The 16,221-nt window shown below is 38.4% G+C and overlaps 1 protein-coding gene and 2 long non-coding RNA genes across 3 annotated transcripts; 2 read left to right on the forward strand and 1 right to left on the reverse strand.

Moving 5' to 3' along the window:
- The first annotated feature begins 299 nt into the window (after positions 1 to 299).
- Positions 300 to 3,786, forward strand: LOC114545973 (uncharacterized). Its single transcript, XR_003690965.1, has 3 exons — positions 300 to 468; positions 3,337 to 3,413; positions 3,703 to 3,786. It is a non-coding gene; the product is annotated as an uncharacterized LOC114545973 (long non-coding RNA).
- A 1,404-nt stretch (positions 3,787 to 5,190) lies between these two features.
- Positions 5,191 to 7,200, forward strand: LOC114546243 (uncharacterized). The gene is made up of 9 exons (XM_028564953.1): positions 5,191 to 5,386; positions 5,482 to 5,572; positions 5,771 to 6,052; positions 6,250 to 6,315; positions 6,429 to 6,491; positions 6,584 to 6,638; positions 6,725 to 6,816; positions 6,949 to 7,064; positions 7,157 to 7,200. Exons 1-7 carry the CDS (start codon positions 5,286 to 5,288, stop codon positions 6,730 to 6,732), a joined length of 666 nt encoding a protein of 221 aa, XP_028420754.1. The 5' UTR covers positions 5,191 to 5,285; the 3' UTR covers positions 6,733 to 6,816; positions 6,949 to 7,064; positions 7,157 to 7,200.
- A 5,748-nt stretch (positions 7,201 to 12,948) lies between these two features.
- Positions 12,949 to 13,496, reverse strand: LOC114573937 (uncharacterized). Its single transcript, XR_003694997.1, has 2 exons — positions 13,410 to 13,496; positions 12,949 to 13,139 (listed from the first exon to the last, which is right to left on the reverse strand). It is a non-coding gene; the product is annotated as an uncharacterized LOC114573937 (long non-coding RNA).
- Positions 13,497 to 16,221: the final 2,725 nt, after the last annotated feature.

Consider the following 16,221-nt stretch of genomic DNA (forward strand, 5'->3'; position numbering starts at 1 on the left):
CATAAAAGAGTATCCTGAAGAGTATACTGAGTGTTTATCATACATAAGGGAGACACCAACCTGGAATGAACCTTTTCAGGTGGCAATGAAAAGATTCCAGAGATGTGGACCCTCTGGCACAGTCCTGGTTAGGACCACACCCCCCTTCTTGATGGTGCCTGTCTCTGTATAGAGATGCACACCAGGCAGGTCCTGGATGCACTTGACGTGGCGTTGCTGCACACGCCAGATGTGTTCAATGCCAACCCAGTCTCCTACTAAAAATGTAACAGCCTTACAAAATAGCATGGCGAGAAAATGTAAGGTTGTTACATTTATTTAAAGCTTTTTTGCGGCAAAACAGTTAGTTCTCGTATCGCGAGAAATAGCCTACTGTAGATCAGCATACTTCACTGCATGACTTCACTGTAGTCTACTGCCAGAGATTGTGCGATCTATAAACCGTTCTCTTTTAATGGGATCTACCAGGTAAGACAGGAATAGTTAGAAATCATATTTACAACATGTTTGGCTTGACCTAAAATAGTTAATGGAAATTGTGTAATGTGCAATGTACAGTGGTTTTACTAAGACCATCTTGTTTTTTTACCGACCGCACCGCGCAGACCCGTTATGAGAATGAATCTGCAATGCCTGACCGGCAAAAAAAAAAAAAAAAACAATTTGTCTTGAACCCGAACCCGATTCAACCGAGCGGGCGATCATTCAATGTTGTGAAAATGGGTAAATTAAAGCACCCACTTCAGCAAAAGTTAGCATAACGAGAGTTGGTTGCTGCAGGCATGCTAGTCTACACGTGTACACATGCACGCACACACACAGTACAATTATGCACATCATATCATGCGTTGTTTCCTATCACTGTGATCTTGAGTAAACTTTGCCATAACAGTTGTAAAACTGTGTCTTAAGGGCGTATTTAAAAGCTTTCACTGACAGTCCAGATTTTATACGCAATGCTTTAGCCCATAGTAGGTAAAGTAAGTCAAATTAATTTATGAAGCACAACTTTTAACATAGCTTCACATAGCTTCACTAAATAAAGTGAAAGCTGTGCCTAAAGTTATGGCCTATAGTTCATCATGCAGTATTGGCTACTGACAGCCAGGCGTTCTGACAGAGAAGCTGCACCCTCTTGTGTGTGTGTGTGTAAAGAGAGGAAGAGAAGGTGGAGATCTGTATAAGATGTAGCTTATGATATATAATAAATGTTGTGCATGTGAATAATAAGTAAATTAATATTATAAGTAAATTGGTATGGGTGACCATACTGTACTGTGTGCAGCTGAAAAGTGAGTGTTTATGTCTTTTTGTGCTAGTTTCATGTGAGGTTAAACCAAAGCCACCACGAAGCTGCCACAAGTTCCCAGCTGCACCACTGGCGAGAGTCCAGATGAGCTGAAAGCGAGCAGAAGGTGGCTACTGGTGTGGAGAAGTGTACATCTAACACAAAACTGTCCAGCCCTGGCAGCCCATCAACCTCAACTTATATGTAACTTAAGAGAGGGTAACAAAGCAAGAGGACTGTCATCTTCAGCAGTTATCACCTCTCTTACCCCTGAACATCTACAACTTTGACGGCTGGATCCGTATCTACATCCTAGATGGAGAACCATGCTGAGTGCTGCTCCATCATATTCCTCGAATGTATTACTATATTCCCCGCATTCAAGGCAAGACCGCAAACCTGGGCAACACACGTTGTCATTTGATCAGCTGAGCTAAGCTGAGCTGAAGGGGCATGTAAATGCTTCTCAACGGTCCAGTTTTGGCTGACTGGTATTCAAGATGACTGACTACAATTTATTGGTAAAGTGCATACTGTGCATGTGTGCCAGACAGCAACTGCACCTGGGCATGGAAATTATAGACAAAATGAGTCCAGAAGACTGCTCATGCCTCCATCCAAGAAAGCCAAGACCCCAAACAAGACCAAAGTCCTCTAGGTGGTTGTGGTGAGAGACATTTCAGCTACCACCCCTGCAAACCACAGCCATGCCAGTGGGACTGGGCCACAATCAAAACAAAGGGTGTCCTCTAACAGCTGTGACTGCGTAGGCCATTGAAGAGCAGTGACATGCTACATCAGCTTCAACCATTGTGAAGAACCATTCCAACACCTCACATGGACTCACAGTACACACTATTGCCATCTGTTAGACGGAATTGCTGAATCAAAACCCAAAACATCTAGGCTGTGTGAGAGCCTTTTCCCTCACACATCAGGCTCATCAACACGCTGTCAACTCCCACATAAACTGAACTGAAATGCTGAACTCTCTCTGAACAAGTAATCAAATCTCTGCATGGGCTCTACATGCTGCTGTTACTATGCACCCCAGACCTTTTAAATGTATTTTCTAAACTGTATTGTATGTCCCAAACTCCCTCACACAGGTACACACACACACACACACACACACACACACACACACACACACACACACACACACACACACACACACACACACACACACACACACACACACCACCCCACACATACACACACAGGTGCACCCCCACCACATCGCACAACCCTCCACACACTGTCTGTGTCATCTTTGCCTTAAGTTTTACCTCAGTTTTGTGTTCAAATAAGTCCTGACGTCCTGTATATGTTAATAAACGGCATTGACGCCAAAGATTTCTCCTGACTCCATGTGATCATTACAATATCAAAAACAGTTTGAGAATGATGAAATTGGAAGCAGAACTATTTCTGCCTCCAATTTCAGATTGTAATATTGTGTAGCTTAGTAAAGTACCAAACTGATATGTAAATGAGGCTTGGTACCCTCTGTACAGCGATACAGACTATATGCATTACACATAGTCCTGTATTATATGCATGAATTATGTATTGTATGCATTAATATACCATTAAGGAAAAACAACCTACACCAGGGTGTTAAACTCATATTAAGCAGATGTGGTTAAAGATTTGTTGAATTAGACCTATTATTATTATTATTATATATATACATGCATTAATATATGTATTGTATGCATTAATATTGGAAAAATAGTTAAACAGCTAGATTTATTGGAAGGAGACCTCATGGGGGCCGACATTGTCCTGGTCGTTATCATTTTTCTGCATGGTAACAGAGTGTAGTTTGATGATACTTTACTATACCCACTTAAGAGCAAACAAGTACAAATCATGTATTTTGTTTCTCTCTTGAAATATCCTACTTCCATGTCAGGTATTTTGGCCTCTTCCTTCCTGAGGATGGTTTGTAGTGCTTGACCCTTTACACTTCCTCTCTGCTCTGTTTATCCATCATCCACTGTAACACTTACTATTTTTGCATTTGAAACTTGAAAATCTTGCAGAAATGTCAGAAGTCGTGGACTTTGAGGAGGCAATTAAGGCTGGCCAGCGGCTAATAGAAGAGTTTGAGGCAGCTGCTGTGAGTATGGACAGAGACTTTGTAATGAGGAGACACAGCACTTAAAGAATCCTCCATAGAAATGCATGGGGTTAGTTTGTAACACCAATATGGCAGTAATTCACACATATCCCGTCCCTTCCTGTAAAACTCCCCATTCACTTGAATAGGAAAATAACTGCCCAATAACTGACTAGGTGGCCCTTGAGAGGGGGGACTTGCCTGTAAGGACTTTTGTATGGATTTCTTTGTACTTTGTTTAAGTTTGTATTTCTAAGTAAAGTTGTTAACGGCAAGTTATTGTCTTTAGAGAAAACAAGAAAAAGAGGGGACATCCTCTCCATCTGCTGTGCCAGTGGAATGGCAGACAAGGGACAGTGGTGGGGACAGGATTTTTAAAAGACCAGGTCAACCCCCAAGGTCTCAAATTCCTTCCAAAAAAGGTAAGTATTGTGAATCTGAATATCCCTGTGAGGACAGTAGACAAGAAACTAAACTTCTAATAACTATTAACTATGAGTCACCCTGTTTTTTTTTTTTTTTTTTTTTGTAATGCTGTAAGTTATTGCCAATTGTGTGAGAGCATATCTTTTATTACAGCCACCATACCCATTGCTGAACATGCAACAGTGGCTTTTGAAGTCATAGGTACAGTATGCTCTTCCTTTGGCGATATTTTTTGGGGTTGTTTGGTTTGTGTTCTTATATTGTTTCTTTGCATTTTAATGGATCTGTCTTTTAATGGGATATATGTTCTTTGTGATAAGACACTGATATGCAGGCATACAATGAGGAAGATTTCCCTGAAAAAGATCCTTCAAGGGCAATCAGCTGGGGTGAGAGGCAAGCTGCAAGCTCAGAGAGATGGAGCTCAATCAGAGAGTCTTTGGTTAGAGCTATGATGTCCTCTGAGCTTGTCGGTGAACCTATCTCGACAGCTGTAAAATCAAGCCAGCAGTGATCCGCTGTAAAGCGTGTCTGCCGAAGCAATTCCTCTGTGCACACTGTGATGTTGAGGTCCATGCCCATCATGTGCTGCATGACAGAGAGGCTGTGTTTGAGGGATTTTATCACCCAGTGTCCCCAAACACTATCGTGGCTGAAGTTGATCAGTCATTTATCTTCAAGGAAGCAGGTAGTCATATATCTTTCACAATTTATTTAATTTCATTGTGACAAATGAGCTGAAGCGGAAGTTTGTACTCCCAGATCATAATATAATCTTTTACATTAATTTTTTTCTTGGTTAGTTCGATTTGTACCAGTCAGCCTACCAAGATATGTGGCTGCTCTCCAAGCTTGGTTACCATTAAACCAGCTAAAGGAGCTATCCTGGTTGGATTGAATGGTGAGATAAATATGTTGTTATTAAAATAAACATCAGACCATCATATTCATATTGTATTCACTTATATTTTCTTCATTATTATTTTCAGGACGATATAGTCTTTCCATTCCATGCCTGACGGTGGTGCATGCCAAAAAACCTGGACGGCTGGACTGGACGACCTGGTCAAGTGTGGTTACTGGCCTGCAACAGTAAACTACCACACTGTGTACCAGGTTGACCTTTTCCAGTCTTTCGAACATCTGAAGCTGCTTGCACCGGGGCTCTCACGTCAGGCATTCATTGGAATGTTGGAGGAGAGGAGCAGAGCCTGTGGGAGAGTAAATATATATATTTATTATATATATATATATATATATATATATATATATATTTTTTTTTTTTTTTTTACAAAAATACAAAGAAGTTCAGTGAAGTTCGGCATGTATCATGAAATGCACAATGTTTGTTTTGTCATTGCCATCTAGCCAAGCAACATATGTGGGGATGCCTTCCAGCGGGCATACATAGAGTGGTCCCATGCCAAATTTGAGGTGGAGAGAGCCATGGGCATTAGTCCTTTTACCTGCCTTGCTTGTGTGCCACAAATGCATGCGGTTTCTGTGGATGGCAACCGCAAGCATTATAGATTCAGAAGTGCCACAGGGTATTACATATGTCTTTGAAGCATTAACTGAAGATATTCATGTATAGTTTGTGCTGCATTTTAAGGACTTTTATTGACATACATCATATCTAAAGATCCACAGAAGGGCTATTTGATGGTGCATTGTTTGCAAACGACGACGATGTGGCAAATTTTGTGCATTACGTTCAAAATGCTACAAAGCATGTAAGTTTAACATTAGCTACACTAAAGTCATATACAAGTGCATCTCAGAAAATTATAATATCATGGAAAGTTCCATTGCTCTGCCATCCTCAAATCAACATATCTGTATTATCATTTTATTCACATATTCTTTTATCTAATCTGATCTGATCTGTAAACCCGTATCATCAATTATCATTCATTATTTTATATTAATAGGCATCAGGTAAAGGTATGTGTGGCTCCAGTCAGTGGACAGCGGCTAAAGAGACCTGCAGGGCATCTGCGTCAAAAATTGACGAGGAGGGGATTGAGATAGCGGTGTGCAGGCATGGAGTCCTTCTCAAGGCATTAAATATGTTCAGAGGAGAGATTTTTGCCTATCCTATGTACCTTCAAAAAGAGCTGTCTACCCTAAGTCCAGCCTTTTTCTGCATGGATGTGGCCTGCAGATACTTCCCCTACCTTGAGAAAGTTGCCACCCAGTGTCCGGAGCTGCAGGTTAGAATGATGTAAAAAAAAAAATTTAATTTAAACAAATCCATTTCCTCCACTTCTGAAGGTGACATCATGCCATGAGTTGTTGATTGTTTTGCATCTCAAAAGTATTCTTCTAACTGTTGTGACTGCAAGACACAACTTACTTTAGCACATTCATTGTAATGCATTTCAGGCATGTCTGTTTTTTCACATCATAGACCCTGCAGACTATGCGTCCACTCCTCTCAGTGATGCACGCCAAAGCCCATACATGGACGTGTGAGGTTAGCGTGTAATTTTGTGCATGAATTTCTACTTCCATTTGTGCTTGGGTATGACTGGTTATAATTGTCTTGTAATTGCGTGTGTGAAAGTTGAGCATATTTGTGAATTGCAGTTGAAATGGGGAGGGCGGACCCAAGAAGGGGCAGGTAACACAATAGGAGAGGAGGTGGAACAGGTAAAACTTTTAAATATTGGGCTGACTGCATTAATCTTTCAACCTTCATCATCACACTATCACTAACTGTTTACTAACTGTTTACGATTTAGGTCAACAGCTTCTTGTCCAGGGCTGCCATGTCAACTAAGTACATGTCGAAAGGAGGTAAAAAAATAACAATCCTGTGTGTTTGCATGGGGGCATTTATTTCTGCCATGATTAAACAAACTAGCAATTGCTTTTCTACACAGCACGATGAGACATGATTACTATGTTGACAATATCCTGGAACCAAAGGAAAATGGCAAACTTGCAAAGGACATTAGTCCAAAGATACGTGAAGGTATATTTTTCCACCCTGTGACATTGCCACACATTCCTGAAAAGCAGTGGACTAATTCCCATGACATACAAAACATATTAAGTGGGAACCCAGATTGTGGATATTCTCTCTACGTTTTTGTTGCTTTTGAAGACGCTGAGTAGACTGGACCAGGAAAAAAAAGAAGCTGGACTTGCTGTGTGCAGAGCTCGGTGTGGACGACATCAAACTCCAGCAATGGATTGTTGATGTCCAGCACTGGCCATATGGTAGTACTTAAGGTTTTTAAACATAAACAGAAACTTTTTAATTTTATGTATTTTTTATGTAACATGTCATCATTTAAACAAAAATTTCCCAGCTACCACTGTCTTGGAGGAAGAGTCGGTGGAAGGAAAAATCGAGGGTTGTACCTCAGCATTCGCCAACGAAAGCAAAATCTCTACAGACAGACTGGTTTGACTTTTAACACCTTAATATTTTTAACGCTTCAGGACATCTTTTCATCATGTGATTTGAGGTGCTCTAGATTGTCCACATTCAGTGTATTCAAGCAAAACATGAAACTCAAATCTGCAAAAATGTGATGTTGAGCTTCATGGCCATCATTTGCTGCTTAACAGAGATGCCATGTTTGAAGGCTTCTATCACCTAGTGTCCACAACTTTTGCTGTTACTCACTTGCACTAAACTCTGTTTTTACGTTTTGATTACAGTCCTGGAGTAATTTTATCAGATAAAATCCAGAAATACACTGACAAAACATCACTGCATATTCTATTTTTTTTCCTCTTAGACACCAACAAAAGGAGACATGCCATCCGTAAAAAACTTGTTCAAGAGAAAAAGCATTTACAGAATGCCATGGATCAGCTGGACGAAGCACTGAAAATACAGTTACCAACTCTTGACGAGTTGCTTATAACTGACAATTTTGTCTGGCCCTGGGAAAGCCTTTACTCAAGTATGTTAATAACCTCTGGATTTAACTATAAATAGAAGTTTATGTTGATTACATTTTCAATGAAGCAATAGCAAATCATACTTTTATGACTATCGCTACTGTGTTGTGTAGTGTAAAATTAAGAACAGTGCTGAGAAGGACTGAAATTCCTTAATTACATGATCCACTTACATGTATGAAGTAAGAAAGTTGTAATATCATGGAGCAAACACTGAAATGAATATGTGCTTGTGTGACAGTATGTAAACAATGTTTAGTAAAACAATGTCTTAACCAGAGAAAGTGGTTGCAAACTTGCATGTTCATGAGCAACGGTACTGTTTGAAATATGAAACGTGATATTATGGTAACATACTACCATTGTCATTAAACAATACATTAAAACACACTAAATACATTAATTTGACACCATGTTTTATTCCATGAACTACAGACAATGGTGATCTCTCCACCAAAAAAAAATGTCTTTGACATAGCCATGCTAGTCCACCGCTTTCAGGAAGAGGTCAACATCATTGTGGATGAGATGCACAGGCACATTACCTCACTCAAAATGCAGCACCACAAGCTAACAGCAATGGTGGAGGTTCAATGTAAGTAAATGTTCACTACTGGAATTCCTACTAATTGTGTATCTCCAAATGTCACAGCATATAAATGAAACCAGCACATTGAGCGCTTTCAAAATACTTTAGCTATGTTAGGTCAATACTTTGTACGTGATGAATAGTCCTGACAGTCATATCTTGTCTTTTCAGGCAGAGAACCAAGTCTTCTCAGCATCTTGAAGAGGCGTCTTCAAGAGCTGCAGGACAACATTGCCACAGCCAAAATGTCATACAGTCCTGCTTTCCAGGGAGGCACAACTGTATTGCAGCAGCTGCTGCAGCAGGACAGTGAAACGTCCAACGAACTGGAGATGGAGTCCTCTGATGAACTAGAGATGGAGTCGTCCGACGAGGATTTAATTGAGGACATTTAAAATGCCTTTTTGTGCACTCTGCCCTGTTACATGCCTTTCAAAGCTCCTGTCTGGATGTGTTTCCCTCTTGTTCTTTCTCTTGCTCACTCTTTTTTCTCTCCAGGATTGAGATGATTGCTTTCCACCTGTGTTTGGAGTATTTGAGGTGGCAGTCAATAAAAGGACTCCTGAGAAGTGGGAGCTAGCTCTTGCTCTGCTCTGCTGGCTGGTTGCCAGTCTTCTTGTCCTTTAAGCTGTGGCTGTTTGGTTATTAAACTGTGGAGTGTTGTGAGGTGGAGGTTGAGGACCTTAGGTAAGTTGGAGTACCCTGTACATCTTGCATGTACTTGATCTTTGTATAGATACACCAGGTTTAGTGGTTGTTGCCGCCTGTGTAATGTTCTCTTTATCTTTTTGTAGAGAGCCGGCTAGGTATTAGGTTTGTTTTGTTTGTAAGCGCTAACGCTAGTGATGAGCTAGGCCCGTTTTGTTATATTGATTTTATTTGTTTGGCACAACCTCCAGGTCCCATCCTCCACCCTCCTGTTGAGCTATTTCCATGTTTTGAATAAAAAACACTTTTTACACTGACTCTGCACTGACTCTCTCTACACTCACAAAATTTGGTATGTGCCTGTAACTCCTGAAGATTAACATGTACATGTACACAGCATTAGCCATGCCCAACAGAAAGTGCGGCAATTGGGATTTTGTGTGTTGTGACACATCCTGATCAATTTGTCCTAGATGATTGATCTTATTCTTGATTCATCCTATTCATGTCAGTTGTTGATATACATAATGTCAAGTTGTTGATATGAAATTGCAAAAACATTATTGGATTTGTTGCAATGTGCTGAAAAAGCAATATAATGTCAAAGTTGGTATAAAAGATGTCAAGATGTTGATTTGAAATTGCTAAGAATGTTGTTTTAATGTTCTTAAATAGCGATATTTACATGAAACTTTAAAAAAAAACTTGCCACATAAACAGGAAATGTGTCATAAATTTACCATGCATTGCTTGACATGGATCATAAATCACATGTTAATGATAATATTCACATGCTCAAAATGTATACAATAATATACAAAACTATAATGTAATTTTAAAAATATAGCTGTTTTTGTATTTTGACTACATTTCCCATGACGAGTACCATTAATTTCAATGGTGCTTACAACAATGGCGCTTGAAATTTGTAGTTCCCTGAGGCATTTTTTAACAAATTAGGTTTAGGATTGAAAACAGTGCCACAGATGGAAATTGTGCACAGAAATAGTTAGAGCAAGTAGTTACATGTGTCACGACAATGATATACAACTAAAAGAAGCATAATTCCACAAAATATCCAAAAACTTTCAGAGACCATCTGTAACAGGTGAGTTGATGCAAGAGTCAATTATGAAAAATTAGTTGGTGTATCCTATTGTAAACCGTATAGTGACTAGAATTAAGCTACATTTGCAATTTTTGGAGAGTTTTTGCTTTTGTTGAACTACCATTTACATTCTTGGTTTACGGTTTGATTATGCTTACAGTTTCTAGAGGGCTTGGCCCATGATCTTTGAACAGATATTTAATTGCTATGACAGTTTTGCTTTTAAGGTTGTACTCCATGTGAACTGTTTTTGCAAGAAAATGCAAATATTTGTTCACATTATCTGGTCATGATAATTCTTCATTCTCAAGCTCATCAAATTGTACTACGGATCAGGTCATATATGTCAGTTTGAGGAAAAAAATGAAAATATTCAGAGGATAAAATAAACTACCATATATTGTTCAGTCTGATGCAAGAGAGCATGTGAGTAATTTTTACTGCCCCCACACCACCAGTTATCTCAGTAGCGCCCCCCAAAGGTGTAAAAATTTCACTTTTTGAATGTCTTTAATTCCAGAACCACTAATCATATCTGTCTGAAAATTGGTATGGTAATTACTTAAGATATGGGTTATAAATTATGTTTCTGTCATTGTTCCACCTCATTTGCACACATGGGTAAATAACATGTATTTAAAAATAATGACAACATTGCAAGCTTTTGACTTCATATCAAAGCAGGTGATTAATGTTAGTAATTTTAAAAATATAGCTGTTTTTGTATTTTGACTACATTTCCCATGACGCGTACCATTAATTCCAATGGTGCTTACAACAATGGCGCTGAAATTTGTAGTTCCCTGAGGCATTTTTAACAAATTAGGTTTAGGATTGAAAACAGTGCCACAGATGGAAATTGTGCACGGAAATAGTTAGAGCAAGTAGTTAAATGTGTCACGACAATGATATACAACTAAAAGAAGCATAATTCCACAAAATATCCAAAAACTTTCAGAGACCATCTGTAACAGGTGAGTTGATGCAAGAGTCAATTATGAAAAATTAGTTGGTGTATCCTATTGTAACCGTATAGTGACTAGAATTAAGCCACATTTGCAATTTTTGGAGAGTTTTTTGCTTTTGTTGAACTACCATTTACATTCTTGGTTTACGGTTTGATTATGCTTACAGTTTCTAGAGGGCTTGGCCCATGATCTTTGAACAGATATTTAATTGCTATGACAGTTTTGCTTTTAAGGTTGTACTCCATGTGAACTGTTTTTGCAAGAAAATGCAAATATTTGTTCACATTATCTGGTCATGATAATTCTTCATGTCAAGCTCATCAAATTGTACTACGGATCAGGTCATATATGTCAGTTTGAGAAAAAATGAAAATATTCAGAGGATAAAATAAACTACCATATATTGTTCAGTCTGATGCAAGAGAGCATGTGAGTAATTTTTACTGCCCCAGACCACCAGTTATCTCAGTAGCGCCCCCAAAGGTGTAAAAATTTCACTTTTTTGAATGTCTTTAATTCCAGAACCACTAATCATATCTGTCTGAAAATTGGTATGGTAATTACTTAAGATATGGGTTATAAATTATGTTTCTGTCATTGTTCCACCTCATTTGCACACATGGGTAAATAACATGTATTTAAAAATAATGACAACATTGCAAGCTTTTGACTTCATATCAAAGCAGGTGATTAATGTTAGTAATGTAATCATGTTTCTCATTTTATATATAAAACTATTATGTAATTTTAAAAATATAACTGTTTTTGTATTTTGACTACATTTCCCATGATGACGTACCATTAATTCCAATGGTGCTTACAACAATGGCGCTGAAATTTGTAGTTCCCTGAGGCATTTTTTATCTTTTTTTTTTTTACAAACGAATTAGGTTTAGGATTGAAAACAATTGCCACAGATGGAAATGTGCACAGAAATAGTTAGAGCAAGTAGTAACATGTGTCACGACAATGATATACAACTAAAAGAAGCATAATTCCACAAAATATCCAAAAACTGTGTGCTTTGCCCCATGTTGCTAGGTAACACCCTTTACCAGCTGGGCGGAAGACGAACGTGAGCCTCGCCTGTAAAGTGGGCGAGAGCAACCGACAAAAGTCCGCTCTCAAGTCAGACAGTTTCCAGTTGATTCCAGCAGCCTTCAGGCTGAACAACAAGTGACAGAAACACTGTGGTCTGATTCTGATTTAATAAAATGTTATCAGACCATAAATCAGCTCCTCCAGCTGTTTTTATTATGATCGAAATGCTCTACATGCATCTGTTGCTGATTTTAATTAACAACAGACTGTAGATGATCTGTAATCTGAACAGATTTAGTCTCTCTGACTTCTAAACATCACTATCAGCACAACATGTGTTCTGTACAGAATAAGCCTTTAAATCAGACAGCCTTTAAATTTCAAAATCAATAAAAAGTTTATACAAAACTTGATTCTGAAACAATCAGTTGTTAGATCAGCTGAGAGGCCGATGTTTTCCAGCATGCCCTGGGTCCGCCTGGGTCTTGTAGTCGGTGAAAAGCAACTGAGCTGCCTGCTCTCATGCTGCGTTCATGCCACCTGGGAATAGAAGGGACCACCCCCGTGATTACGTTGTTTTTCCGACTGGCAGCGTTCATATGGTCGGGACGCGTGTTCTTCTTCTTCTGTTATATTGGCGTTTGGCGTAACAACTTGTTGCATGGCTGCCACCAATGGTTGGCCGTAGCCGAGAGCATCACGTGTGTGAAAACATGGAGGCCACAATAATACAAGATTTCCTTTTATTTTCTTATACGAACATGGAAACAGCACATCGCCAGCTGTTTGTTTGTGTTATCTGCAGGACAACTAACAGGAAAATACACGGATAATGTGTTGTTTTTTTATACATGGGCCTATTTATTTAACTTCCTCTCCAGAATGTAGTTCATGTCATTAGCTGAGCAAAACAGAGACAAGACATAAAGACCAGGTGAAGATAAAGATGACTATTATCATTTATTTTCTTCTTCCTTATTTACACAATATTCTCCACATTGGTCCACGATGACCTCCACCTTTTGCCACTGAAAAAAAGAAATAAAAGTATACATGAGTATTATAAGGGGCTTTTTTTTTTTTTACAACAATAGGCCTACATCAATAAATAAATAACAAAAGACCTTCAGAACAGGATGATTAACATCTGCCACCACCCCCACCTACCAGGCATTTCTTACAGATAGCATTAATACTAGATACTCTTGTTCACACTGAAAACACTTGTCCTAAATGACGATTCATGTCAAATATGATATTCATGTCAAGATGTTTTTGTAATGTGCTGAAATACTTACCATAAAGGGCAAGGATGCCACTGCATAAATAGCTGTTTCTGCCCCTTACAAAGAATTAAACAAAATAAAAATTATTATTATAATTATTATTATTATTATTATTATTATTATTATTATTATAAGGTTATTCTGTACAGATGTAAGCTCAAGACCTGCTTACCACCCTCACTGGAACCCTTCCAATTTGCCTACCGTCAGAACAGGAGCACAGAGGATGCCATCTCTACAGCACTTCACTCTGCACAATGCTGTTCATTGACTTTAGTTCAGCATTCAACACCATCATCCCCTCCAAACTGATCACCAAACTCAGTGAACTGGGCATCAATACCTCCCTCTGTAACTGGATTCTGGATTCATAACCAACAGACCTCAGTCTGCTAGGTTAGATAATAACACCTCCTCAACCATCACCCTGAACACCGGCATACCACAGTTATGTGTGCCCCCGACAATTGCACTACCCTATCCCACCCAGTGTTATATTTATTTACAAATGTACATACTGTAATTACACTTATACATAGCCATATTCTACTGCTCGTCATACTATTTATCCTGCACATACACTTATTCTTACTACTCTTATAATGTTACTGTTTCTGCAATACAATGGTACTGTTACCACACTGCACATAGCTGTACATACTTTACATATCTGTCTATATGGTTCATACTGAATATCCATATTTATTCAGTTTTTCTTATAATATATATACTGCATAGTATATCTATATTTTACAACCATTATTATGTCAATGCTACTACATTGCCCGTATCTGTACATGTTGTTCATATTACATAGCCATATTTATTCTGCTCTTATAAGGTAGCTGCTAATACACTACACATATTTATTAGGGCTGCAGCTATCGATTATTTTAGTCATCGAATATTCTCGATTATTCCATTGATTAATCGGATAAGAAATACTTAGTAAGAAATACTTGGTAAACAGCAATAGTAAATATTTATTATTGCTGTTTACCCTAAAAGGAAACCTGTCGCTTGTATATATACAAAGACTGGTTTCCTTTTAAAAAAGCAACCTTTTTTTATTGCCAAATTCCAAGAACCTTAAAAAGAAATACATTACAATAGTAAATTTTTGGTGGCCCAAATGTTAATATTTTTTACCCAATTCCCCTTCTTGCCTCTGGCTCTTTGCACTGGATATGCAAATACACAGCCTAATACACAGTGAGGAGCATAGATATATCTATGGTGAAGAAAAGAATAAAGAATGCATGCTGGGGGAGGAGCCGGTTTGTCTCCGGAAGCAGCTACATTTCAAAGATTAGAAGCAAACTAATAAAAGTTACACTACAAACCGACAGCTTTCGTTTTAGCTTGGTAAAACATCGCTATTAGCAGAGTAGCATGCTGCAGGCTAGTTGTGTAAACAGCGCGGTGGACGAGAGCAGCAGACGTCAACTACCTTGTGTCGTGTTGGCTCCATGGAATGGATGAGTACACTGGATGTTTGTTACAGAGATGTAGCAGCATTCTCTCGCCTGTCTCTTCTCTTAGACCCTCGCTTTTTTAAATTCCTTCATTTGTAATATGGGCCGTCAGTCTTGTGTCCATGAAGCACACACCTCTTGGTCGCTAGTAATAATCCTCCGTGAGGAGACACAGTGAGCCGTACAACCTTAATACATTGATTTAACGGCTTCGAGGCAAAAGAATTTTTGCTTGAAGATTTTTTGTCAATTATTCGAGTTATTCAAGAATCGTTGCAGCCCTAATATTTATATTTAATTTATATTACTCCAAACCACCTTCTGTAAACCAACTGTACACTGCACTATATTACACTTGTTCTGTCTATACTTGAAAATCACATTGCACTTTTTTTGCACTTCTGGCTAGATGCAAACTGCATTTTGTTGTCTTTGTACTTGTACTCTGCACAATGACAATAAAGTTTAATCTAATCTAATCTAAATACTGCCTCAACGTTAATTAAGTATTAGACAAAGCAAACAAAAGTAATTATTGGTGCCATGTGGATACAGAAAATCTGTTTACAAGGCCCTCAAAATCACCAGTTTTCCAAGTTTTTTCCATATCTAGGGCCTTATATAAAACTAATGGGCATGCAGTACAATCATACCAAGAACATGTCTCGTTCCACCCCTACAAAGTTTGGGCAGTTAAGAATTATACTTTTCAAGATATTAATGCCCAAACATGGCCTCCAAGATGAGGTATTTCTGAGATAGTAAAAATGATCGTTAAGGGTGAAAATATGTATAGAAAACATTGGAATTTAATACAAATATTTTACAAGGGTCTTACTTTTTGGGACCTAAATATTAGGTAAACAAACTTTGAGCAAAATCTAAATCTGAGATGGTCCAGCAACCATTTTCCTGGATTTTGGTCTGATTCGACACGGAATGACCCATATGATATTTTACATATCATCTTTGCATTTTCATGCACTGGTGATTTCTTGGAATTGCATTTCTAGTTATACTTATCGCTTTTTATCTAAAGCAACTTACATATATCAATTATTACAAGGGGCCAGTCTCCCAGATCAACTAGAAGTTAAATTGTGTCCTGTCTAAAGGCACACAACGGTGGCAACTGAATTGAACCCACAACTTTTTCTGGCTAATGAATGCTAGCATAGTTCCTTAGCCACTATGCTACCCCACTTTAACAGCCTATCTACTGTTAATGCACTTTCATTTCCCTCAGATACCAACCTTTTATGTCTTTCCTTGAAGGACATTTCCCATCAAAAATTTCCTGGTGGCAATAGGAACAGTCTGAAATAAAGATATACTTGGTGAGTATGTAA

The sequence above is a fragment of the Perca flavescens genome, chromosome 19 (assembly GCF_004354835.1).
Source record: "Perca flavescens isolate YP-PL-M2 chromosome 19, PFLA_1.0, whole genome shotgun sequence".
NCBI lineage: Eukaryota > Metazoa > Chordata > Actinopteri > Perciformes > Percidae > Perca > Perca flavescens.